This window comes from Lepidochelys kempii, chromosome 19 (assembly GCF_965140265.1).
Source record: "Lepidochelys kempii isolate rLepKem1 chromosome 19, rLepKem1.hap2, whole genome shotgun sequence".
Lineage (NCBI taxonomy): Eukaryota > Metazoa > Chordata > Testudines > Cheloniidae > Lepidochelys > Lepidochelys kempii.
In genome coordinates, this window is record NC_133274.1 from 19208957 (window position 1) to 19236418 (window position 27462).

At 45.1% G+C, this 27462-nt stretch overlaps 1 protein-coding gene across 6 annotated transcripts in view; it reads left to right on the forward strand.

Annotated features, from left to right (window-relative positions):
* The window catches only part of HNRNPR (heterogeneous nuclear ribonucleoprotein R), a 52589-nt gene extending 25902 nt beyond the window's left edge, over window positions 1-26687 (forward strand). For 4 of the 6 annotated variants that reach the window (XM_073317799.1, XM_073317794.1, XM_073317795.1 and 1 more), the window contains 5 exons: window positions 4636-4771; window positions 7861-8081; window positions 14962-15111; window positions 22255-22376; window positions 22556-26687. In XM_073317799.1, coding sequence (XP_073173900.1) covers window positions 4636-4771; window positions 7861-8081; window positions 14962-15111; window positions 22255-22376; window positions 22556-23165 — 1239 coding nt within the window. In that variant the 3' untranslated portion in view covers window positions 23166-26687. The remainder of the gene's footprint in view (window positions 1-4635; window positions 4772-7860; window positions 8082-14961; window positions 15112-22254; window positions 22377-22555) is intronic. The other 2 variants (XM_073317796.1, XM_073317797.1) reach the window with 1 other exon arrangement.
* Window positions 26688-27462: the final 775 nt, after the last annotated feature.

A 27462-nucleotide genomic window follows, 5' to 3' on the forward strand; every position in this document is an offset into this window, starting at 1 on the left:
TGAGTCACCAAGCACCTCAGCATCGATAAAAAGTACACCGGCACTGGGCTCCTCCCGGCACCGCTCTCTGTTACCAGTACAGAAAAAGAAGGCGTGGAAGCACAGCTCCTCAGCATCAGTGAAGAAAAGCAAGGGGACAGCAGTGAAAGGACCATGCACTCACCCTAGAGCCCCGCCGTCAGCTTTCTCCAGCTGTTAGCCCAGCAAAAGGTCCTCCCCTGACTACTGCGAGCAGTACTAGACTATCTTCCTTGCCGGCACCAATGCCAACACATGCTCCCACGCATTGAAAGAGCACAGGTTTCTGCCCGCACAGCTAGCGCAGCAGGTGCTGCAAGCTTTGGCGAAGGCTCCCCAAGAGGGCAAGTGAGTGTTGGAGCGCCACAGATCCCCCGAGATGATGGTGTGCTCTCCACCACTGTGCCAATGCACGTCAGAGCCTCTGTCCAGGCTGCCAGATGCTTGCCGTTGGTCGCTGGCACTGTGGCCTCTGTCACCTTCACCCAAACAGTTTCCCAAGAGGAACTTGCTGGTCCCCCTACTACTGGCACCAATTGCCATCATGCAGGTTGTTGTCTTGTTGCCGATCACTGATGCCGTGGCAACGTTCTCCTTCCTGTCTCTGGTCCCCCTGGCACCGACACGGGTCTCCATGGTGTGGGTACTGGCCCCCCTATGCAGGGCACTGGTCACCATTATCAGTGAGCTCAAGGCAGACTCTGGCATCTACAGCCCCTCTGTAGTCTCTGGAAGGAGGTTCCTCTGGAACCGAGGGTCGCTTCAACTTGTCACATGGACTCCCAGAGGCGGGACTGTGTTACTGAGCCGGCATAGACAGTATAGGGGCAATGGCGGCAGGGACAGTGGCCGGTGCAGTGGCCTTGTTGAAACGCATGGGTTGTTCCAGTCATGGCTATGACCCTTCATTGGTAGCTCCCTCGGAGTGATAACCACCAGCACCAATGGCACTGAGCCTGGAACCAGAGACACCCAGAAGCTGAGACTTGGTAGGTGGTCCCCACCACTAAACCACCCTCCCCGATGGAGGAGGACGACAACCAGGGTCCCCCTCTGGTGGGACAGTTGACATTTGCATCCCTGGATGAGGCAGTTGCAGGACCCTTCACAGCCAGCATGCCCAATGATTTTTTTTATTATAGCCCACCAGGCCTTGGGTGGCCAAGAACTTGGGCCTCAAGGTGAAGGAGATGGCTGAACAGACGGACACTTTATTCAGTGTCCTGTCGGCCTCCACCCTGATTTTTGTGGTGCATGCAGAGGTCTTCAAAATTGCCAGGGCCATCTGGCAAACACTCTTCTCCATCCCCCCTTACCTCAAAACAGGCCGAAAATAAGTACTTAGTCCTGCCCAAAAGTGTTTGAGTATCTTTATACCCACCTTCCCCTTGGCTCGCTAGTGCTCTCCTTGACCAATGAAAAGGAAAAGCAGGGGCTGTTACCTTTCTTTAACCGCCTCCTCCCCTACGTGCGGCCTAGCTGTGGGTCACATTGGACTGCTGGGTTCTTGACGTAATATCTTGGGGCTATCCCCTGCAGTTTTTGGCTACCTCTCTTTCCCCTCCCCAACAAGGTTTCTCCTCCCTGTACTTCCTAATGCCGGAGGCAAAAGGGGGCCTCAGACCCATCCTGGACCTGTGTCACTTCTTCAAGTCTCTCAAGAAGCTGAAGTTTCACATGGTTTCCCTGACCTCCATCATACCTCCCTGGATCCAGGAGACTGGTAGGCTGCTCTCAACTTAAAGGACACTTACTTCCACATTTCTGCATTCCTGGGCCACAGGTGTTTCTTCCAGTTTATGGCAGGAGGGTGCCATTTCCAGTTCACTGCACTACCCTTTGGCCCTGAGGGTGTTCACAAAACGTGTGGCGCCAGAAGCAGCTTACCTCAGACGTTGAGGAATCTATCTGTTTCAATACTCAATGACTGGCTTATCAAGGGCAGGTCTCCAGAATAGGTACGGAGAAGCCTCGACCTAGTGCGTTCTACCTCCTGCAACCTGGGCCTGTTGATAAACACGGAAAAGTCCACTTTTAATGCCTGTCAAACGCATTAAGTTCATCAGAGTAGTTCTTGACTCCAGGCGAGCCAGGGCCTTCCTTCTGGAAGAATGCTTTCAGGCCTTGTCAGAATTGATCTGTCTGAGGGACCACCCACTCACTACAGCCCACATCTGCCTATGCCTGATGGGTCACATGGCCGCTTGCACATATGCAGTTCCCCACACTTGGCTAGACCTATAGCCTCTCCAAGCGTGGCTGGCCTTGGTCTTTACCCCAAGCAAACACGCTCTGGACCGGGTGGTCATGGTACCGAACCAAGTCCTACTATCTCTGCGCTGGTGGTTGGATCCCCGGTCGATGCTCCAAGGGGTCCCCTTCGCAACTCTGTCCCTATCTCTAACCCTGATCTCTGATGTGTTGGATCTGGGCTCAGGCGCTCACCTGGGCAAGCTTTGGACATAGGGCTGTGGGCTGAAGGACAACTTAGCCCACCATATTAATGCAAGGGAGCTCAGGGCAGTCCTCCACCTGGCCTGCCAGGCATTCTTTCCCCACCTGAGAGGCAAGATGGTGCAGGTCCTGACTGACAATACAACTGTGATGTAATATAGCAACAGGCAGGGAGGTGCCAGGTCCTTGACCCTTTGTCAGGAGGTGCTCAGCCTTTGGGACTTCTGCGCATGGCATGCTGTCCGTCTGTTCGTGGCCCACCTACCTGGCTCCAGCAACGTCCTGGCAGATCATAGAATATCAAGGTTGGAAGGGACCTCAGGAGGTCATCTAGTCCAACCCCCTGCTCAAAGCAGGACCAATCCCCAATTTTTGCCCCAGATCCCTAAATGGCCCCCTCAAGGATTGAACTCTCAACCCTGGGTTTAGCAAGCCAATGCTCAAACTACTGAGCTATCCCTCCCCCTGTAGGAATTTCTCAATTGTGACAGCTCACTCAACTAGGGCAAAGGCGCTGTCAGCAGCCTTCTTGACACAGTGCTATTCCAGGAAATCTGTCAGGCTACGACCTGGTTGTCCGTCCACAGGTTCACATCGCATAATGTGCTGACCCAGGAAGCTCAAGATAATGTTGGCTTTGGCAGAGCAGTGCTTCAGACTGCAAGATGGTAAACTCCAAGCCTACCTCTGAGGATTTTGCTTGAGTCACCTAGAATGGAATAGACATGAGCAAGCACTCGAAGAAAAAATGGTTACCCACCTTTTGTAACTGTTTTTCGAGGTGTTGCTTCTGTCCATTCTATTACCTGCCCTCCTCCTACTCTGTCGGAGTTGTTGGCAAGAAGCAACTGAAAGGGTGTGAGGGCGGCGGCACTTGATATTCCAACACATGGGCGCGGCACTCAAGGGGGTGCCACAGCTAGCCCTATGGATACAGCTAAGGCAAAAATCTCTGACTGTGCATGTGGGCAAATGCACACCTAGAATGGAATGGACATGAGCAACACATCTCGAAGAACACCAATTACAAAAAGGTGGGTAACTGGTTTTTTTTCCATTTGAAGAATTACACTACTGGTGAATAAAGAGAGAAACCTTTCTTTTGAACTTCTCTGAGTAACCTACTTCTTATTATGAGGGCATTTTATCAAACATCTGTTTTCCTGAGCTGCTGTTAGTATCTTAAAGTAGGTAAACTGCTTTGAAAATTCCAATTTAAGGAAGTTGGATGGGATTTCTGCCTGAAGATGTTTTTGAAAGTCCTACCTGCTAAGTTTTTATTTTTTGTTTAGGATCCTCTGAAAATCCTAGACTAAAGTCATAAAGGAATTCTGGATAAACTGAGGAGAATTGCAAAAAGAGGAAGAAGGCTCTTTCCTATAAATGTTTCATCATCTTGCCACCATCACCCGTAGAGTAATCTGGCTTTGACTAAAACTGGGACTAATGTGGGTTAGCTGATAGGAACTAAAAAACCAAACAAAACATTTCCTAGAAAGCTTTAAAATGTTAAGTGAGTTTTTAACTAGAAAAGCTTTGTCTGGCACTTCACAAAAGGAAAAAATATTCTCATCACTCTGGGCCACTATAATGAGCATGAAACTTAAATGAATTGTGAAATTAAGGAAAGTGCTCTTTAGGGAAATGAGGAAATACAAATGAGGATTCATAGATACCATGTTTTGTTAAACTGCTGAGAAAAACCACCAACCTTATGTTGTGATTGCATGTTCAAGAACGTGAGAAATACAAATCAAACTGTTTCATACTTTTAATTGATTTGATTCTGTTTCATATCAGGCTAATAATATCACTGTTTGTATTCTGGTAGCAGCCACAATATTCAGGATACTCTTCAGATGCAGGAAGAATTTTCTTTTGGCCTAAGAAGAAAAGCAGCATATGAAGGGTGGCAAGAGAGAGAAGCTATCAAAATGTGTTTTTTGTTGTCTATATTATGTGGCTTTTGAGAAAGCTAAAAATCAACAATCTCTAATTCTGGCCAGTATAGCATGATTTCTATTACAGTATATAATCTTTACTATATATATCTAAATTCACATCTCTATTAGGAATTTTAATTTTTTTACTATCCTTTTGATCCATATTGAATTAAGGAGTTAAAACTGAAATATACTAGTGGCATCTCTTAATATTCCCTAGTGTGACAACTATGAAATCCGTCCTGGGAAACACCTTGGAGTGTGCATCTCTGTGGCGAACAACAGACTGTTTGTTGGATCAATTCCAAAGAACAAGACCAAGGAAAACATATTGGAAGAGTTCAGTAAAGTCACAGGTAAAGAGCTTCCGCTTAACAAAGAGTTTGTATGGTAAAAGATTAGTGCCAGGAATTAACTCATAGCAAGGTAGCAACTGATAGTAAATTTTAAATGCCAGTTGTAATGAAAGATTATTTCCAAATGGGAGTTCCAGGTTCATTGCTGGTGGGAAGTACCATAAGCTGTATGAATTTCCAGATTGATAGCCCGTATAAAAGATTCATGTTTCTTTTGCATTCACACACGTGAATTATATATGTGACTGCTAACAAAACTTTTTATATGGGGGAAACTGAGCATCAGAAACTAACTTTTAAAAGGCTGATCTCACTTTCTTGAACTTTTTTGTTTTAAAAAGAAGAAAAAAGTGGGTGGGGAGGAGCAAGGTTGGTTAGAGTTGATCTACCATTAAATGAAACTTATTTTTATTCTGGGTGGCTTTGAGTGGTTAAACTCGGATCTTCTAATAGAGGGAGAGGCTCTGGAGCAGCCTCTAAATATAGACCATCTGGTGAAGAATGTCATGGAAGCAGCACCTAGAGCCAATTGAGAGGTTGGAGGGAATGATCAACTTTTGGCCCAAAAAATATGGAGTTGATGATGAAGGGTGGGAGGAGCCAGATCAGGTACCAGTGCAGACCCTGTTTTGTTTTCTTCCCCCTCCTCCCCCCATCATAAGCAGTGGGTGTGAGGAAAAGATTCAGGGAGAGTTGGTGCAGAATTATTGATCTCTTATGCAATTCTCCTACAGGAAGGGAATGTCCCATTGCTTCCTTAATAGGGTAGCAAGTTATAAGAACTGCATGGAGCAGAGAGGAAAAGAGTTGGTCTGCCCCGTCCATCCTCTGTCCTTTTCAGAGGGATATGGTGAAAGGATCCCTTGAATTCTGTTCTAGGATAGACGGGATTGAAGTGTTAAATATTCTTCAGAAATGAAGAAAGTATAAAACAAAAGGTATAAACTAAAATTGATATTGTATTAGGAGTGTTTCATGTGTGTTTGGTGCACCTTGGATTGATACACAGAATACGTAGGCTTCAGAAGTAGCATGATTAAGTATTTTGAGAGAGGCTTCTGCACAATACTATTTAGTGTAGGGGAAGCCTCCTTGACCTGGAAACCATGAACCTCTATCAGCTGCTGTTTTGTATTTCTATGCATGTCCCCACCCTTGTTACTGACCTGAATTGAGACCCAAACCGTATCAGCCAGTCAAATATGTACCCTATCACGCTCTAATGCAGTGGTGGGCAAGCTGCGGCGCATCAAGGTATTCCACTGGCAGGCTGTGAGACAGTTCCTTTATGTTGACCGTTTGCAGGCACGGCTGCCTGCAGCTCCCAGTGGCCGCGGTTTGCTGTTCCCAGCTGATGGAAGCTGCAGGCGGCCGTGCCTGCGGATGGTCAATGTAAACAAACTGTCTCTGGCCTGCCAGCGGATTACGCTGACGGACTGCAGGTTGCCCACCCCTGCTCTAATGCAAAACCTTAATGGTGACCGTAGTAGTAATAAGGCAATTAACAGACTGCATAGATGTGGTGTCGTACTCGTGCATCAACATAATTCTGTGTTAGAATACAGGTTAGAAGCTGGGATATACGTTGTTTTTCAGTATCTGCTGGGGAATGGAAATGAAAGTCCTGTGGACTCCTGGATTGTCTGACCAACTGTGCTGTAACACAGCATGGAAGTGTCAAGGAATTCAGTAGACTCTTCCTTTAAGGCTGAGTGGGTTAGATGTGTCATGTTGCAACCTTAACTGTCACTAAATGTTTTGGTTAATAATTTCTAAGTCAGTGCTGAAATGGAATAGGCTGTACATCACATGCCCCATCCTCCTATGCACTTATGACAATTAATAGGTCTGGTGTGCAGAATTCAGGAAGGTGGATCTGGGGTAGGGGAATGGTGGGGTTTTTTTTGTTGGAGAGTTCCAATTCCTGAGAACCTGGCTCTTTTTGGGGGCGGGGGGTCCTCTGGGGGGGGTAAATTGTGTGCGTGTGTCTGACGGAGGTACTTGGATGCACTTAGTTCAGTGTTCAGCTTCTGAGTCTGCAGAGACTGGATGGAAGCATGTTGAGAGGTGGCTTGTTCACTTTACGGGTACTTAATCACGGAAAAGATATGTGATACTGTAGAGCTTTTTAATGTTGTGGATGGAGGCATACTATGATCACATGCCTGGAATATGAACATGCACAAATTCAACCCTGAAATGCTGTGTTTCCTAGTAGTTTCCTAGTAGTCCAGGTGACCAAATAGTGGATCAGTTTACCCAATAAGGTGGTGGACCCTTAATGTGTGCAGGTTTTGAGATTAGACAAGATTAGAGAATTTCTTGAAATACATGTTCTAATCCAGTTTATGGGAGAGGTTTTGTGGCCTGTGTGCTGGAGTTGGGCTGGATAGGCATGGTGGTTTTACCTGACTGTGGAATCTCTGAATCTATTAATTGCTCTCTTCATCCCCTCTCCTTGTGGGTTTTGGTAGAGAATGAGACTGGCTGCATTTCCCTCAAAATCCTCATAACTGTTGTAGCTCTGTATTCTGGTGTCTGTATAAGCTGATCTCATGTCTCAGCTGGCTGCCTGCAGAGGTCAGGAAGGATTTTTTTTTATCCCCCAATACACAGTTGTAATACGGATTTTTCTCTCCTTCTGAAGCATCAGATCTGCCATGGGTAGAGATGGGCGGGGTGGGCCTGTGCTCTTGAGATATAGAAAATCCTGTCTTAGATGCTTGTTTGGTGTCTTGCTTCCATGGTCAGGATCTAATTGATTGCCAGTTTTTTGGTTGGGAAGGAATATTGGTGGGTTTTTTTGTCTTCCCCTGAAGCATGGATCTTCTGCTAGGATTACTTTCGCATACCTCACCTAATAAACTCCCTGTCATTGCAGGAGGCTCAAGCATTGGTCGCCCCTCAGTTTCTCCTGTTTTATACCTGTGGCACATGCCAATTTAGTATCCCAAGGAATAAAATGCTTTGGTTTTAACTGAAGTTGCTGGGCTTAGTGTAGGTGTATTTGGGTGGAATTTGTCTGAAATATACAAGAGGTCAGACCTAGATGTTCCTTCTGGCCTTAAATTTTATGAAACTATGTCCAGCTGTTGGTTTTACAGAGGGTTTGGTGGATGTAATCCTTTATCATCAACCTGATGATAAGAAAAAGAACCGGGGATTCTGCTTCCTGGAATATGAAGATCACAAGTCTGCAGCACAAGCTCGACGTCGGTTGATGAGTGGGAAAGTAAAAGTCTGGGGAAATGTTGTGACTGTGGAATGGGCTGACCCTGTAGAGGAACCTGATCCAGAAGTCATGGCAAAGGTAGGGATGGCAGAACTACTCTGCATTCTGTGGTGATTTTATTTACACCTTGGTGGCAGCAGGTTTGGTGCTGCCTCTAAATGATGTCACTCTTCAGTTGGTTGGGGAGTTAGATGGACTAATGTCTCTGAGTTCAGTGCACTTTCTCCCAATACTCCCGCCCCTAGAGTGGAAATAACTAGCACTAGAAATCAAACTTGCCTGTCCAGTATGGCAGTACAGGGCACTTCTACTAGAGAGGCCATTCCCATTAGTTTAGAGTTAGATAGGATTGTCATGCTGCATTGGACTAATGGTCTATCTCTTTTAGCATTCTGCCTCTGGCAGTGCCAGATACTGGATGCTTTAGAGGAAGATGAATCCACCCATAACTCATTGACCCCAGGGCATGTGGCTTATGTCAGCACTATAAACTCTGTAGTGTTCTATTGCTTAATAAAAAAAAAACCTTCCACAGATATTGAGGGCTGGATTTTCTGCTTTATGCAGTTTCCTCTGGGCACATTGAATATGAGGGAGATGTGATTTGGACCACAGTTTTGAGAATCTCACTCCAGCCGTCCCCCCTCCCCGTACTGGAGGGAGCAAGCATAAGAGCCAGCTCTGTTCCATTGGCAATCTCTAGCAAGGGATTTGAGACAAGTTTTCCTTCGAGTGCTTGCTCATGTCCATTCCATTGAAGGTGTATGTGCTTGCCACATGCACCGGTGCCAGAAGTTTTTCCCTCAGTGGTATCCATAGTGAAAGAGCTCTGGCGCCCTCTGAAGGGGTGTGCATATGCCCCAGTATAAGGGGTGCTGCCGGCTCCCCCCCACCCTCAGTTCCCTCTTACCATCGGTGATGGTGCTGGAACATCTCCTTGCCTCAGAAAGCTTACTCTTCACAACTAGGCACATTTGAGAACTTCCTGTATATAGTTGTTAGAAATTTGTTAGTTTTATAGTTCCCTTAGTGTAGACTAGGTGTTAATTTGTTAGTCCCGAATAGGATGTAGCCCAGGTCCCTGGGCGTCAAATCTTGACTGTTGCAAGAAACCCATGCCAGTCCGAGATCCCCAGAGAAGCTGTTTGAAGTGCTTAAGGGAAACCCATGTTAGCCACAAGTGTCACATTTGCAAGAGCTTCAGACTGTGGACCAAAAAGGAGCGGGACAGTCGTCTCAGAGCACTCCTTATGGCGTTGTCCCTTATACTTTCCTCAGAGCCGACCAGATCGGACTCTGCTCCCAGCCAGTGCTGCTTCAGTGCAGAGTGAGCTGCCATCACCGGTACCGATCCCCATCCCTGGTACCAGCTAAAAAGCAAAGAGAGGCTGGGAGGGGATGTTCTCCTACATCCCGTAAAGGGGAGGAGAGGGCCAGAGGAGAGCAAAGATCTGTGAGGCACAGCTCTTCCCCCTCCGGATGGAGGTCAGGCTCTGACCCCCACTGAGCACTCGAGCCCACTCCAAAACCCACCTGCCACCCTGGGGAATGGCAGAGGCATTCAGCACCTGGTGGTGCTGTCGACACTGGAGGCTTTTCAGGCCACAAGGAACATTCTGTCCCTGTTGGTGCTGCCCACGCTGGTCACGGAGGTGCCCCGTTTGAGGAGTAAACTTGCCTTGGGATCCTTTCAGTGGTCCCCATCAGTGCCACACTGCTTCTCACTTCAGGGGGTGCCCCGTCAGCGCTCACTTGAGCTGTGCCACCAGCCACCGGAAGTGGGTCGGCTTGCCTGCCAGAGTTCCCGGCATCTGTCCCCAGACTCCAGGCCGCACTCCTCAGGCTCAAGGTGGTGATCACTAGAAGGCTAGCACAGACCTGTAGAGGCGCGGCACCTGTCCCCAGAGCCCTGGTGCTGGGAGCTATGGAGAGTCAAGACGTTAGTCCCTGGAACCCCGTCACCGATCACTGGACTGCTGGTGTGGTTCACTGCAAGCGCATTGACGGTCTCCAACACGCTGGTCTACTCATTCACATTTCCCCTTGACGGAGTGGCATTGCTTGCTAACCATAAGGCGTCGATCGCTGGGTACCATTGCCGATCCGTCGAATGTCGTCGCTGGGATCATGGCACCAAGAGCCATCGCCCTCGTAAGGTCCTCAGCGGAGGGCCAGAGCCAACGGGATCGGTGTAGACAGGCAGTCACAGCACAGTCGTGCCCCCCCAGACATGTCCCTTTTCTTGGGCTCTGACAGCGAGAAGGAGATCCTGCCTGCAGGCCAGGGTCACCCATTGAGGGCACTGGCATTCCCTGCTTGGCCACCAGTGGCAGCATGGCCCCAGGGCCAGTGGCCTGCCCCCTGGCAACTCTGAAACTTTTGGGGATTTCCCCAACCATCACAGGGACATAGGTCGGCCTTGGGGGCAACCGACAAATGGTCAGAAACAGTCTCCTGCCCATCCCCTGATTCAGATGCAGAGTCAGAGTAGGCTCTCCAGGATCAGCCAGCCTTGGCTGAGGCTCCCATGGCAGAAGCAACAGAATTGGCAGACTTGCCTGTACCTGCCTCTTCGTCGTCTTTGCCTTATGAGGTGATAGTGGGGGCCCTCTCACCCAGTTTCCCAGAACAGTGCCAAGGCTCACCAGGAGCTCCTGAAGAGGGTTGCCTCAAACCTGGGGCTAGAAGTCAAGGAGCTGGCAGAGCCCTCAGACTCCCTGTTTGATGTACTGAGTGTGGGAGCCCCCACCAAGGTGGCATTGCCGGTGCACAAGGGAGTGGTGAAAAATCACTAGACCCTGTGGTAGACGCCCTCCTCCTGCACCCACATCTCCAAGTGGGCAGAGAGAAAATACTACGTCCCCACTAAGGGGTATGAGTCTCTTTATACCCACCTTGGCCCAAGCTCACTGGTTGTGTCAGCGGCCAATGAGCATGACAGACAAGGCCAACCGGGGAAAAATGCCTAAGAACAAGGATGCAAGGAAGTTAGATCTTTTTGGTAGAAAAATTTATTCTACATCCAATATCCTGCTGAGAGTGGCCAACCATCAGGCCTTGCTTTGCTGTTATGACTTTAATATTTGGCAGTCAATTCTGAGATTTGCTGCCAGAGGAACCCAGGAAGGAATTCCTGGCTATCCTCGATGAGGGCTGGGTTGTGTCCAGGGCAGCCCTCCAAGCGGCCTCAGATACAGCAGACTGTGTGGCCCGAACCATGGCCTCAGCCATTTCAATGAGGTAGGTGTCCTGGTTGCAGTCATCAGGCCTTTCGATGGAGGTTCAACAGTCTATCCAGGACCTCACGTTCGATGGCCTGGCACTGTTTTACAAGCAAATAAACAATAAATTGCACGCCTGAAAGACTCGAGGGCTACCTTGTGCACTTTGGGCCTGTACATGTCGGGGCCGGCAAGGAAGCTGTTTAAGCCGCCACAGACCCATTGGTTCAGGAGCCAACCCTGATCAGAGCCCTTTTGTAAAAAGGGAAAGGGCTATGAGTGCTGGCAAGGCCACCAGCGGGCATCCTCTGCTCACTTGAGCTCCACCTCTAACCAACCGGGTAGGAAGCAGGCATTTTGCAGGTACACTCGAGGGTGACCTTCCAGTCTGTGTCCTGGATCCTGCTTTCCTGTTTTCCAACAGTCTGTCCCCCTTCCTCCCTGCCTGGGCCTCTATAACATCTGACCGATAGGTCCTCAGCACAGTAGCAGGGCAGTATACCCTCCAGTTTATTTCTATATTCTCTTCCCCCCCTCACCCCCGGTCCTCCTTCAGGGACTCTTCTCACAAGCATCTGCTCACTCAGGAGGTGCAGAGCCTTCTGTGGGTGGGAGCCATGGAGAAAGTCCCGCTGCATTTAAGGGGCAAGGGGTTTTACTCCCTTTTTTTTTTAGGCCAAAGGGGGCCTATGCGACCTGCAGAGCCTCAAGAAATTGAAGTTTCATGTGGTCTCCTTGGCCTTCATCATTCCTTCCCTGGATTTGGGAGACTGGTACGCTGCCCTCCATTTGAAAGACACTTACTTTCACATATCAATATTCCATGATCAGATGGTTCCTAAGTTTTGTTTTTGGGACTGCCCACTACCAATTTGCAGTGCTCCGTTTTGGCCTGGCAACAGCGCCAAGAGTGTTTATGAAATGCATGCTGGTGGTGGCGGCCTACCTTGGGCGTCGGGGTATCGAGATTTGTCCGTACCTTGACAACTGGCTCATCAAGGGCTGGTCCAGGTCCAGCGCAGCATTGAGATGGTGCAAGCTGCTTGTTGAGCTCTGGGCCTGCTGATAAACGAACAAAAATCAACATTAATCCCAATCCAATGGATAGAGTTTATTGGAGTGGCACTCGACTCTACCCGAGCCAGAGCATTTCTGCCAGAGGCCAGGTTCAGGGCAATGTCAGATCTGATTGCTAGCAGTCACTGCATATCCGCGCGCCATGGCCTGGGTCTGTCTGACTACGTGAGACTCGGGCTGTGTCCCTTTCAGATGTGGATGCTGTCAGTCTGCTCCCTGGCCAGACATCACCTAAACAAAGTCATCACAATCCCTCCTAGGGTACTTGCCTCTCTGTAGTGGTGGTCCGACCCAAGGTTGGTGTCGGAAGGAGTGCTGTTCGCAAGCTTGCAACCCATGGTCTAGATGTGTCTGACCTTGGCTTGGTGAGCACATCGGTTGGTCTGCTGCAGACTCAAAGATTATGGTCTCGAGAGGAGCTTGCGTTACATATAAATGTCGGGGAGCTCAGGCCAATTCTTCTAGCCTGCGGTGTCTTCTTTCCCTAGCTGTACGGTTGAGTAGTGCAGGTGTTTTGACAGACATGACCTCCATGTTCTATGTCAACAGGCGGGGGGTGTGTGTGTGTTCATCGGCTCTGTGGGACTTCTGTATACACGGTATTCTACAAAGACAAGATCCAGCTGCAGCCCCATCTGGCTTTCCTGCCTAAGATGGTGTCGCATTTCCATGTCAACCAAGATATCTTCCTCACGGTGCTCTGTCTGAATCCTTTCTCTACCAATGAGGAGAGGCGGCTGCATGCTCTGGATGTCCGACACGCCCTGCGTTCTATCTGGAGCACACGAAGCCCTTCTGCAGATCAACCCAGCTCTTTATCGTGACATCTGACAGAATGAAGGGCCTTCCGGTGTCCTCTCAGAGGATTTCAAATTGGATCACCACCTGCGTCCGTACTTGTAATGATTGGCACAGGCTGTGTCTCCACTGATAGTGAAGGCTTACTCGACTAGGGCTCAGGCGTCTTCGGCTGCCTTCCTGGCGCATGTCCCTATCCAGGACATCTGCAGGGCCATAACGTGGTCTTCAGTACACACATTCACGGCACATTACGCCATCACTCAGCAGGCCAGAGATGAAATCGACACATCCATAAACTCCTACACGTCTCCATGGTACTGCTTGGGAGTCACCTACAAGTGCTTGCTCATGTCCATTCCGTTGAAGGAAAAAAAGACTCTTATCGTTTGTAACTGTTCTTCGAGATGTATTGCTCATGTCTGTTCCGTGACCCGCCTTCCTTCCCACTGTCTGAGTTTCTAGCAAGAAGGAACTGGGGGTGAGGGGAGCCGGTGGCGCCCCTTATACTGGTGCATATGTACACCACTCCAGGGGGTGCCGGAGCTGGTTCCCTACGGATACCACTGAGAGGGAAAACTTCTGGCATTGGTGCATGTGACGAGCGCACACACCTACAACACAATGGACATGAGCAACATCTTGGAAAAAGAACAGTTATGAAAAAGTAACTGTCTTTTCTCTTGTGCCACCTTAATGTCATCAAAAAAACAATGGAGTGAAGAATGTGCACCCAGACTCTAGAGTTCCCAGTCAGAAACCCTGATGTTGCATGTGACACTGGTTGCCAGCAATGTTCCCTCTAATTTTTTCTATCCGTGTGGAATGAATTTTGTTATGTGCGCCAATATGCACACCAAAATGTGAGATGTGCGCCACCACTGGAAACAAAAAACCTACATATAATATATATTTTTAAAAAGTTACCATAGGGATAATTACTCCAGCCACCAGTACAGGTTGCATCTGATGAAGTGAGCTGTAGCTCCCGAAAGCTCATGCTCAAATAAATAGGTTAGTCTCTAAGGTGCCACAAGTCCTCCTTTTCTTTTTGCCAGTACAGGTTAGGCATTTTAGAAGTCGTTACTCAAGGAATTAAATTTTAAGCATAAGAGAGCAATAAAATTATGAAATGCGTAGACCAGTCAAAAAACTAAAATAACAGCACTTTGAAAGAATAAAGTTACAGAGAATATACATGCATTGCAGGAAGTACTAAAGTAACAACACAAGTATTTGTTGGGAGGTGAGTGTGACGAGACTGTGGGGGGAGGGTGTGCATGCACGCGCACACTGACTGCTGGGGAAGTATGAGACACTGCGCTGTCTCTTTAAGCAGAGAGGCACTCTCAAGCAGTTCTGTCCCACTCCTGAACTGCCCTATTCCCCTTCTCCCTCTCTGTAAAGATGGGGTACATGGGTGGGGGCCACCCCAGCTCTGCATAGCAAGCAGGAGGGGCCTGGGAGCAGCTGGCCACAAGCTCCAAGGCAGAGGGCAGGAGCAATGCAGCTGCAGAGCAGCAGGGGAGAGGATTGCCCTAACACAAGTCACTGGATGTGTGTGGCTCTACTAATCAAGTGCCCAGTACTTGGTTAACTCTTGGGCAGCCGTGCAACTTAGAAGGAAAACTGCCAGCAAGCAAAACAACTAAACTAAACTGAAAACCCCAAAGGATATGACCTGCTTTCTTTGAAAATAGTGACTGATTTTTCAAGACTCAACTGAAATATGTCATTAGGAAGTAGAGCATAATAGAGGAATGGGGTTTGTTTGCAGGAAGTCAGCTAATACTTTTGTTCCCTCTGATGTCTGATTAGTTCTGGAATTACTTACATCTTTGTCTGATACTTTTTTTCACTAGGTGAAAGTTTTGTTTGTGAGGAACTTAGCCACTACAGTGACAGAAGAAATCCTAGAAAAATCCTTTTCAGAGTTTGGAAAGCTGGAAAGAGTGAAGAAATTGAAGGATTATGCTTTTGTTCACTTTGAGGATAGAGGTGCGGCAGTAAAGGTAGGATTGTGGTTTTTATTTTTGTATGGCTAAACACTAACTGTAGCCTTTGGTGAAAAATATATAGAAAGTGTATGTTGGTAAGAGATTATTTTTCTCAACTTCATGGTACATTACGGTGTACATTTAATTCTATATAGTGTAGGGTCTGTTTGATATTGCTTCTGCTTCAGGAAAACTCCAGTGATTTATTCTAATCACTTTCTGTTGCAGAAATTCCTTTTTAAAAAGCATTTTTTACTCCTGGGGGAATTTTGCACCAAAAAATTAAAAAATCTGCACACAATATGTAAAAATTCTGCATATTTTGTTTGTCAAAATAACAATAGAATCACTCCAGTTTACATTATTTTGGTCATTTATTTCAAAACATCTGTCAACAAATATGTCCATGATACAAATGGGGGGTTGGGGGAGAAAATATTCCCCCAGAAGTAGAAAGGGAGAGAGACCTTTATGATGACCGAGTTCCAGTTGTGGGGCACCCCCTAAGCCCAGGCACTTGCACCCCATCCCTCCCAGAACCTTTACCTCCCCTCAGGTTTTTCACTGTCCCACCGGGAGATGTGGTGCAGTGCAGCCCTGCCCTTCCTCACTCTTTGCCAGAGCTGGGCCTCCCAGTCTGTCTTCCATCCCTGAGTGGATGAGGATCAAGCCAGAGCATGCAGAGCCTCTATCCCCACAGGGCTGGGTGTTCCGTGAGCTAGAGAGCTGGGCTCTGCAGAGTACAATGGTCCCTAATGGCTGCCAGCAGCTTTGCTACCCCAATTCTGCAAGGGAAACAGGAAATTTTGCACAGAACATTAATTCTGTGAAAATTTTGTATTGCGCAGGGGCGCAGAATTCCCCCAGAAGTAATTTTCTGGCTCTTGTTTGCTGCATGCTGTCCCATTGATGGGAGGTCGGAAGAAGCTTGCTGACTTATCCACTTGAGCCCTTGCTCTGCTTCCAATGTCTGGAGCAATGTGCATGGTGGCTGCAGATTCATTTCCTCATAAGTAGCTTTTGGCAATAGCCTGCTGAACAGGCACTCAGCTTTTTACTATTGAGCCAATGCCTGGGGATGAGGATACAGTGGAGTCGCATCTTACGCAGGGGTTAGGTTCTAAAAGTGAAAATGACGTATAGTCAAAATTACCCTTGAAAATCCCTTAAATCACCCATAAAGTACAGTATACTGTACATGGTTTTGTGTATACAACCCTGTACAATAATATGTATAAATGTATGTGTACAGTATGTAATAAAGCGTATATATGCCAAATATAATTTTACAGTACTGTATTTTTTTAATTACGGGGGTAATTACAGGGGGTTGTCAGGGCTTGATGTCGATCCAGGAGACAGAGGTGATGGAGAGCTTGGGTGACGGAGAGAGTTGTAGATGAAGTGGTTGGCTCTGGTTCAGCTCGAAGTTGATTGCGTAGGCTCATCTGCTGCTGGTTGTTTTTCCTTGAAAAACATGGTGATCGGCAACTGTCGCTATTGTCTCTTGAGCTGCTCAAACATTTCTTGATACGGTCTCAAATAGTCCGTAATACTACATGTGATTTTGAGGCTTCGTTCCATAGAGGGATCATATTCAGAAATTAAATCATTCAAGTGTTTCGCTGCTTGGAACGCTTGAGTAAATTTATGAAGATTCCAACTTGCTGGCTCTTCTTGTTCGTTGTTGTCATCTTCTGTAGACAATTTCATCGTTCCTCTAACTCTTCATTAGTCAGTTTTTCTCTATGGCTCTCAATTCTTCAGTTTTTCCTCAAGGATGTCGACGAAGCCATCACCACCCACTTGCCTGGCCACCTGAACAATGCGTTTCGCTTCTTTGTCAATGGTCGGGAAACCCTTAAAATCATCCACACGTTCTTTCCATAGGTTTCGCCAACATGCATTGACTGTTTCAGGCTTGATTGCGATCCATTGCCTGTTTAATATAAGTGAGGCAATTGGCAATGTTGAAGGACTTCCAGCACTCCATCACATTAAGGTTGGGATCAGCATCCATAGCACTACATATCCGTGAGAACGTAAACCTCATGTACGTGGCCTTGAAACAGCGAATCACACTTTGGTCGAGAGGATGGAGGTGGTATTGGTAGGGAGAAAGATGACTTCAACATCGTTATGCGCAAACCGGAGTGCTGCAGGGTGGCCAGGAACATTGTCTACGATCAGCAACACTTTAAAGTCTAGTCCTTTCTCTTCGAGGTACTGCTTGACCTCCAGAATGAAACACTCTGGAACCAATCCAGAAATAATGCTTCCGTCACCTAAGCCTTTTTATTTGATTGCAAGAATGCAGGCAGGAGATTTTTGTTCTTGCCTTCTATTGCACAGGGAATTGCAGTCCTGTAGAGCAAGTCCAGCTTTATTAAATGCCCAGCCACGTTGCTACAAAACAACACAGTCACATGGTGTTTAGCTGCTTTGAAGCCAGGGACTTGTCTTTCTGATTTCAAAATGTAAGTGCAATTGGGCATTTTTTTCCAGAAGAGCCCAGTCTCATCAGCATTAAAAACTTGTTCCGGAAGATAGCCCTCTTCTTCTATGATTTTTTTTAATTGTTCAGGGTAGGCTTTTGCTGCCTCTTCATTGGCAGATACAGCTTCACCAGTAGTCTGCATGTTTTTGAGGTTGAAGCGGTTCCTAAAACTGTTAAGCCAACCTTGGCTGGCTTTGAATTCCTTCTCATCAGAAGCCTGTCCCTCTTCGGCAGGAGGTTTGAACAGCGCATAGAAGCTAAGATCCTTTTCTCGCAACGTGTTGCCATCAATAGGCACACGTTTACGGTTCATGTCTTCCAGCCATAAGTTTAATGCCTTTTCAGTCTTCACTAAAGTCTTATCATGCACCTGGCTCGTCACCTTAGTAGTTATTGGAGCACTTGATGCCATGGCTTGACGAATTTCTCTTCGAATCTTGATGGCACGGATGCTAGATTCGTTGCAGCCATATTTACGTGCCATGTTGGAGACTGACATATGGTCTCTCAGTAAGTCCAACACAGTCAGTTTTTCCTCCAGCGTTGGAACAGATCGCTGTTTCTTCAGTTGAGCACCAGATGAAGTAGTTGGCTTGCATTTAGGGGCCATGTTGTATGAAAAATATGTATCTTTAAACACTAGAATCACACTCAGCGCGGCGGGATGCTCACACTATGAGAAGCATGTGGAAACTGAGACCGACTGAGGGAACAGCAGATTCACGTCTCCCCATCTCACGCTCACTCCAGGGCATACGCTCATTGAGTGGAATGGTGGGCGGAATCGCCCGCACTATTTACAGGTATCTTTTTTTTTTTTCTTTTGCAGAGCGTGTATAGTTGAATTCGCGTAAGTTAAATGCGCGTATGATGCGGCTCACCTGTACAGCTCCTTTCCATCAAAGCTCAGCATTTCTTAAATGTGGCCACTGTGGCTGCATGCCACCACCAGGGGTTTTTCCTTGAGGCCACAACAGCCTCCTGGGCATGAATGGGGGAGGGGGCAAAGCAGTGGCTCCTTGCCACAGCGCCCAGGGTCTCTGGAGAGGGCTTCAGCTCCCCTCCCCCGATTTCAGCTAGAGGCGGGCTTCTGGGCCCCCACCGCCCGGCTTCAGCTGTGGGACTCTGGGGAGGGGGCTTCAGTAGGGCCAGCCTTACCGGGTTCCCTGGCCAAGTGGCAAGGAGTGGGCTGAACGTGGGGTGCGAGGCTGTGGAAGGGAGCTCAGGACAATGGGGGAGGGAGGAGAGGAGCGGGGCCTGATGGGATGGTTTTATTATTGATTCTGGGAAAAAAAAAATCCCCATCACAAATAAATTACAATTAGGACATGTATATGTGCATATTTATTTGCTTTCTCTAAAGTTAATTAAGTATTTTAGGAAAATTTGTCAGAGCAGTCACCAGTGAGAGTTGGTGGCTGCACTCTGAGTCCACCAAAAATTTTGTTGTGAGAACACCTGTTTACCTCTATCCTGTAGTTGCTTATACATTAAGAGAGTCTGTTTTAATTAAGCAAAAGGGAGCTGTGTTTTATAGAAATTACTGCCCAGGAGAACTAGTCAAATGACATTAAATCAAGAATACAGTTTGAGCAAATGAGAACAGAAGAAATATTTAGTCAGATTTCAGTTGTTTTTTTATATGTCTACTTCAATTACTGAGATTTTCTTTCTCCAAAATGTTGGATTCCTCTTTCAAGTAAGGTTTAAGAGATCACAATAAACACTGTCCAAGATCCCCTTAAGTCCTCCCTTTCACAGGGATCCTTTTCCCACCCTCCAGCCACAACCCTGTGTGACTTCTGGAGGTTACAACTGGCTCACTTTTCTTTTTGGCTGTGGAGCATCCCTGACGGATTCCATGGGCAGCATTTGCCTGGGGATCTCTTAGCACAGGGGTGGCCAACCTGAGCCTGAGAAGGAGCCAGAATTTACCAGTGTACATTGCCAAAGAGCAACAGTAATATGTCAGCAGCCCACCATCAGCTCCCCCATTCCCAGCACCTCCCACCCACCGGCAGTCCCACCAATCAGCACCTCCCAGTCAGCTGTTTTGTGGTGTGCAGGAGGCTCTGGGGGGGATGGGGGAGGAGCAAGGGCATGGCAATCTTGGGGGAGGAGGTGGGAAGGGGTGGAGTGGGGGAAGGGCCTCTGGCAGAGCCAGGGGTTGAGCAGTGAGTATCCCCCGGCACATTAGAAAGTTGGCACCTGTAGCTCCATCCCCAGAGTCGATGCCCATACAAGGAGCTGCACGTTAACTTCTGAAGAGCCGCATGTGGCTCCAGACCCACGGGTTGGCCATTCCTGTCTTAGCAGAATGGCCTTCTGCTCGTCTTTTACCCTATACTTTTCAGAGAGAGGACCGATCTTTTAAGTGTAGTCAGTGTGCACATGTCTGGTAAAGCTGAAGACTACCTTTCTGTGTACAGATGCCTGATGTGGATGCAAATCAGGTTTTCATAGGTGTTTGTGGTTTTTTTGGTGGGCATGCTGTTCATATCTGTAGTCGAGAACTTGCTTCTGTGCATCTATCTGAAATATGAACAGGAGGACTTGTGGCACCTTAGAGACTAGCAAATTTATTTGAGCACAAGCTTTCGTGGGCTAAAACCCACTTCATCGAATGCATGCAGTGGAAAATACAGTAGGAAGAGACACACACAGAACATGAAACAGTGCGTGTTGTCATACACACTATAACGAGAGTGATCAGTTAAGGTGAGCTATTACCAGCAGGAGAGAGAAAAAACATTTTGCAGTGATGAACAAGATGGGCCATTTCTAGCAGTTGACAAGAACGTGTGAGGAACAGTAGGGGGGAAAAACAAGCGTGGGGAAATAGTTTTACTTTGTGTAATGACACATCCACTCCCAGTCTTTATTCAAGCCTAATTTAATGGTGTCCAGTTTGCAAATTAATTCCAATTCAACAGTCTCTTGCTGGAGTCTGTTTTTGAAGTTTTTTTGTTGTAATATTGCGACTTTTAGGTCTGTAATCAAGTGACCAGAGAGATTGCAGTGTTCTCCGACTGGGATTTGAATGTTATAATTCTTGACGTCTGATTTGTGTCCATTTATTCTTTTACGTAGAGACTGTCCGGTTTGGCCAATGTACATGGCAGAGGGGCATTGCTGGCACATGATGGCATATATCACATTGGTAAATGTGCAGGTGAATGAGCCTCTAATAGTGTGGCTGATGTGATTAGCCCCTATGATGGTGTCCCCTGAATAGATATGTGGACACAGTTGGCAACGGGCTTTGTTGCAAGGATAGATTCATGGGTTAGTGTTTTTGTGGCGTGTGGTTACTGGTGAGTATTTGCTTCAGGTTGGGGGGGCTGTCTGTAAGCAAGGACTGGCCTGTCTCCCAAGATCTGTGAGAGTGATGGGTCATCCTTCAGGATAGGTTGTAAATCCTTGATGATGCACTGGAGAGGTTTTAGTTCGGGGCTGAAGGTGATGACTAGTGGCGTTTTGTTACTTTTTGTTGGGCTTGTCCTGTAGTAGGTGACTTCCGGGTACTCTTCTAGCTCTGTCAGTCTGTTTCTTCACTTCAGCAGGTGGGTATTGTAGTTGCAAGAATGCTTGATAGAGATCTTGTAGATGTTTGTCTCTGTCGGAGGGTTGGAGCAAATGCACAATATTACAACTAAAAGTCACAATATTACAACAAAAGAACTTCAAAAACAGACTCCAGCAAGAGACTGTTGAATTGGAATTAATTTGCAAACTGGACACCATTAAATTAGGCTTGAATAAAGACTGGGAGTAGGTGTGTCGTTACAGGAAGTAAAACTATTTCCCCGTGTTTATTCCTCCCCCCCCCCCCCCCCCCCCCGGTTCATCACACGTTTCTGCTCAGCTGCTGGAAATGGCCCATCTTTTTTATCACTACAAAAGGTTTTTTTTCCTCTTCTGCTGGTAATAGCTCACCTTAACTGATCACTCTTGTTACAGTGTACACTCATTGTTTCATGGGGGGGTGGGTATATCTTCCTACTGTATTTTCCACTGCATGCATCCGATGAAATGGGTTTTAGCCCACGAAACCTTAGGCTCAAATAAATTTGTTAGTCTCTGGGGTACCACAAGTACTCCTGTTCTTTTTGTGGATACAGACTAACACGGCTGCTACTCTGACACCAATCTGAAATGTTTTTTTAAGGAAAATAGGAGTATTGTGTCTATGCAACGTACAGTTCAGTTGCTTCTCACTTTTTAGTAAGTTCTAGACTGCGCAAAGATCAGGTTTCTTATTGAGGGGCTCTTAAATTTCATTTTGTTTTTCACTTTATCATACAAAGACAAGGAGAGCAAAACAAATGTTTCAGTGTTAATGATAGAAAAATTTAGAATGGTATTGACATGTCATCCTTATAACTAGTGTAAGAGTGGAGTGTTGAAGGAAGTTTTTAACTTCTGGTGGCTCAAATAACCTAACAATTCATAATAGATGTAGAAGTTAACATTTGGGGTGACAGTTCTGTTAATTTGTTCAACGTATCCTGCAATGTGAAATCTCTGAAAGGATTTATTATATTTCCTCTTCAATTTCAATTGCATCTTTTTTGGAACACTAGTGAACATTTTTAGAAAGACTTAAATTTTTTCTGATGACTGGAAGTAAACTCAAATGTGTTTTTCTGACTTTCATACAGGCCATGAATGAAATGAATGGAAAAGAGATAGAGGGGGAAGAAATTGAAATAGTGTTAGCTAAACCACCAGATAAGAAAAGGAAAGAACGCCAGGCTGCCAGACAAGCCTCCAGAAGCACTGCGTAAGTCTTCACTTCTGCAGTATTGTAATGTACAAATAGCAGAACTTCATGCTGCTACAGAACATAAGCTAACAGAGGCAGTCCTTCCCCAGCCCATATATTGTCAAACTTAAGCAGAAAGTAACGGTGGTTTAGGAGACTTACAAGACAAATTTAATGCATGTTTCTTTTTTTATTAGGTATGAAGACTATTATTACTACCCTCCACCTCGTATGCCACCTCCTATTAGAGGCAGAGGTCGTGGAGGGAGAGGTGGATATGGCTATCCCCCAGATTACTATGGCTATGAAGATTATTATGATGATTATTATGGTTACGACTATCATGACTACCGTGGTGGCTATGAAGATCCCTATTATGGCTATGATGATGGCTATGCTATAAGAGGAAGAGGAGGAGGAAGGGGTGGGAGAGGTGCTCCACCACCACCTAGGGGGCGGGGAGCACCACCACCAAGAGGTAGAGCTGGCTATTCACAGAGGGGGGCACCCATGGGACCACCAAGAGGAGCCAGGGGTGGGAGAGGGGGTCCTGCACAGCAGCAGAGAGGACGTGGTGCTCGTGGAGCCAGGGGCAACCGTGGGGGCAACGTAGGAGGCAAGAGAAAGGCAGATGGGTACAACCAACCTGATTCCAAGCGCCGCCAGACCAACAACCAGCAGAACTGGGGCTCCCAACCCATCGCTCAGCAGCCGCTCCAGCAAGGTGGTGACTATGCCGGTAACTATGGTTACAATAATGACAACCAGGAATTTTATCAGGATACTTATGGGCAACAGTGGAAGTAGACAAGTGAGGAGGGCTTGAGAATGATATTGGCAACATAGAATTGGCTATAGCTCTACATCCTTTAAAAAAAAAATTGGCTTAATGTTTCATCTTTCAGTAGCAATTGGCTGCCATTTGTATTGGGCTGAAGAATCACTCTATTGTGTATATATTCGAGTCTTTTATTTTCCTTTTTCATAAACGCACTTGGACATTATTGGGCTTGCAGAATTCCCAAACTCCATTTGGGGTTTCAGTGCTTTTATTGTTTTAGGCTTCATTTTAGCAGTTTAAAAGCAGGATGGGCACACTGTTCAATCATGATTTTGCAGAACCTCTGGTTTTGGACAGTTTCCTTTTTCGGATTTTGGGTAGACTACAATAGGAGTATGCTGTACATAAAAGTAAAAGCTAGTGCTTTGTCTTAGTAGTTTTAAGAAATTAAAACAAAAAAAATTAAGATTTCTTGTATTGAAAATAACATGATTGTATGTTTTGCATTCCTAGAAGTAGGTTAACTGTGTTTTTAAATTGTTATAACTTCACACCTTTTTGAAAATCTGCCCTACAAAATTTGTTTGGCTTAAACGTCAAAGCCGTGGCAATTTGTTCCTTGATGTGATTGTATTTCCAATTTCTTGTTCATGTAAGATTTCAATAAAACTCAAAAATCTATTCAAAACATTACCTATTTCAAATTCAATTGTGTCCTAAAACATTATTTCATTGGTAATTCTTGGAAGAAACATTGTTTTCAAAGTATAACTGCCTATGTGAGTGATCAAATTCATTCAAATTTCTTGTGCTTTCCAACATATAGCATTGTGGACATCAGACTGAAAGCTAGGCGAAATTACAAATAGTCCAAAGGGGGGCACTGTTATTTAATTGGTGTTCTATAACCTAATCACATCTAGTTCTGATACTTACTACTTTGCTTTTTGAAAGGGTTCAAATGCATCTGAATGTTCTTGCAGAGCTTAACAGTTATTAATTTTAATTATCTCATATGGAGAAGGAATTTGGAGACTGCAATTTTTTTAGCCCCTGTTCCTTTTTGTTACTATTATGTATTGTGGGGGCCTCTAGCAGCCCCGAAATAGGTATCTGTCCTTTTTGTACTATATGGTATACAAACATGTAGGAAGACAGTCTGTCCCAATAGTCTTAGTTTAGGTGAAATGGTTAAATTTGTTTGTGCTAATGTTTATGACAAGGTCGAGACTTGTAAGTTAAAGTGCTGTGGCAATATAGACTGAGTTTGCTACAGACAACACAAACATGTTCTCTACATTCTGCTTAATTCCGTCGCTGGCATTTCAGTGATCTGCCATTGTGAACAGTTTGCATTAGAATTTTCATACCTTTTAATAAAGGGTTAAATTTAAAAAAATGCTAGTCACCATCTTTCTGGGTGATTACTAGCTATGTTTTTTTGGAGTATTCTGTATCTGTTGGGCTGTGCTGTTACCCCAGTGAGCACTTCTTTTTCAAGAAAGAAAAACAAAAGGATTAAAACTTCTGTTACCAAAAAAAAAAAAATCATTCCCGGACCTTCGGAATGTCCAAATTAACACTCTCCCTCAGATATGTTGATCAAACTATATTACACAAATTGTTGGGGACATTAAACTTCAGTGGGCACACGTTCCCTTTGCCTCTCGGTGCTGTTTGGTGTCTTTCATAACAATTGTATTAGATCAGAATATAGAGACTATTTCTTCCCTCACATACCGTTTTTGTTTTTTGTGAGTCTCGTAGACATTTGCATGGGTTTTATGGCTTCTGACCTGACTGAACTGGAGTGAGAAAATGTATACCTGCTTCTCAAAATGAGTTTGCCCTTTGTGTCAATGTACTAACTTAAAGGGTACAGATCCAATGAAAACATCAGCCATGCAACAGTCCATAAAGCATTTTTTAACTTTCATTCTAGTCATGGTATGCCAGTTTAAAAAAACCCAAAACCATACAAACCTGCCTTAAATCATTGGGCCATATCCTGTAGTCCTTATTCAAGCAGTGAAGTCAGTGGGAGTATGGCCTATGTAAGGGTTGCAGGTTTTTGCTTGTGGTGACTATCTGTCTTTGTAATTCTATTAATACATGAGCATACATCGTAACCTCTTCTATCAGAGTCTGGCTTCATAGTAGTTAAAGGTTTCAGAGTAGCAGCCGTGTTAATCTGTATTCGCAAAAGGAAAAGGAGTACTTGTGGCACCTTAAACTAAAAAAGTAGTTAAAGTAATTGTCATGAAAAGATGTATCTCTTTGTGGTAACCAAACAAAATCCCACATCCCCAAATAGTATTTTCATTTTAGTAAATTATAAAGATGGGGGGGGGGGGGGGAGGAAATCTGGTATAGATTAAACTAAACTGGAATCAAATTAAAGTACTGCCTTCCCTCCCTGGAAGGAACAGAACTTTTACTTAATGGTCAGTTCAGACTGCTTAGAGACCCTTGACAGAGGGAAAGTGTCAAAATGTTTGTTTTTGGGGACAAAGGCTAAAGTTACTCTAATATAATCTGTTACAAAAAATAGCAAGGAACAGAAATAACATTAAAACTGTTTGCCTGAACTACAAAGCTGCATCTTTGGATACCTTTACACCAAAATACAAGTTATTCTAATGCTTTGATAGACATTGGAAGTGAAGTAATCTGTTTTACACAAATTGAAAATGAAATTGTTAATTTTGATACTTGCAAGATTTACAAGCTGCATTGATTTCTTTATGCAACTTGTAGATGCCCAAATGCACCAGTTAAACCTTGCAAAAACTCTCTAAATAAAACCCGTATTTTTTAGAAGACTCTTCCCCATAGTTTAGCGCATCAGTGGTATTATACATTGAAGTTAGAGAACTGCACCAAAAGATACTGCCATAAATATACCATAATAAAATGGAAGAACATAACATGTTCAGTGACAGACACAAAGGAAGAATTTTATACCACCTTTCCAGTACCATTTTGACAGAACCAAATAGTAAATAAAATAAAATTAAAAAAAAAAATTACTCTTGCACATCTGTGTCTTGACCTTTCCTTCTGCATAATTTGTTAGAAAATAATGTATGGCAGGATTTTTCATCTTGAAAATGGGTTTCACCTCACACACCCATGTTTAAATTCAATCGTGCAAGTGTCCTTCTGGGGTTGGTGGGGGAGCCATGAAATGGGATTCTTATAATTATTTGATCACTCATTTATAGCAGTTGCTTAAATGTCTGCATTGATATGAAGGTGTTTGACTTTAAAAAAAAAAAAAAATTAGGTTGCCAGATTTCTAGTAATTCCAAAACTTTTTGAGCAAAAATGTTAACGCAGTTATGTTCTGGTAGACTTAATTTCGCATCGAAAAGGTTAAATTCTTAATTTTTTTTTTAACAATTCATTAAGGTTAGTCTTCATTTACAAAGAGCTAAATGTCTTTTCTAGTACTGTAATTTATTCTAGCAGGACTCAATTTCATTATTATATATTGATACAAGATGACAATCTTTCAGCAAGCATACTGTTTAAGCATTTTTTCAAAATTCTTAATCCAAAAGATCTAGGAGATAGCCACAATAATGCGATTTTGTATTTATAAACACCTGGTTATATTTTTGCCCCCTCTGCATTTGGACCCCATTATCTAAGCCCATTTGTTGTATTTGAATAATAAAAAATACAGTAAACACTCTTGCTATAAGGCTAGTAATAAAACAAATGCAAAGTATCGTGAGGGAACGTTACACCTTAGTATAGAAGTAGTACTACACTAAGCACCCAATCCTGGAGTCCTAATGCAAACTAAACCTCCTATCATTTCAACAGGAGTTGTTGCTTGGTGAAGTACTACAAGGTTGGGTTCTTACTGTTTCCTATATATAGGTCAAATCCTGAAAATTTCCTATCTGTAATCTCGGCTCACCCATTGATTTAAATAGAACAATTTTGTGTGAGTAAGGCTACTTACATGACTACAGCTTACAAAATTGGGCTCTCAATCACTCGAGTGAACTATTTGTGAGAGTGGCCAAGAGCCTTATAGAAAGAGTGCACTGGGTGATGCGTGTTTTCCTGTTTCTCTTTATATAAAAAAAAAAAAAAAGGGAGCTTCTGTTAACTTAAGACTTGTGTGAAGCTGCTTTGTGTGTAACAAATTGGCTTACTTAATCTGTCTGGACAAAGTCCACAGTGACAAACTGGTATATTTTAATTTAGCATCTAAAATCTATTGGGTAGAAAAGAGTATCTTAATCTTTAAAATGAAAATCTTGATCGTAGTATTTTTTTTTTTAATTTTTTTTTTCAAAGCAAAAGATT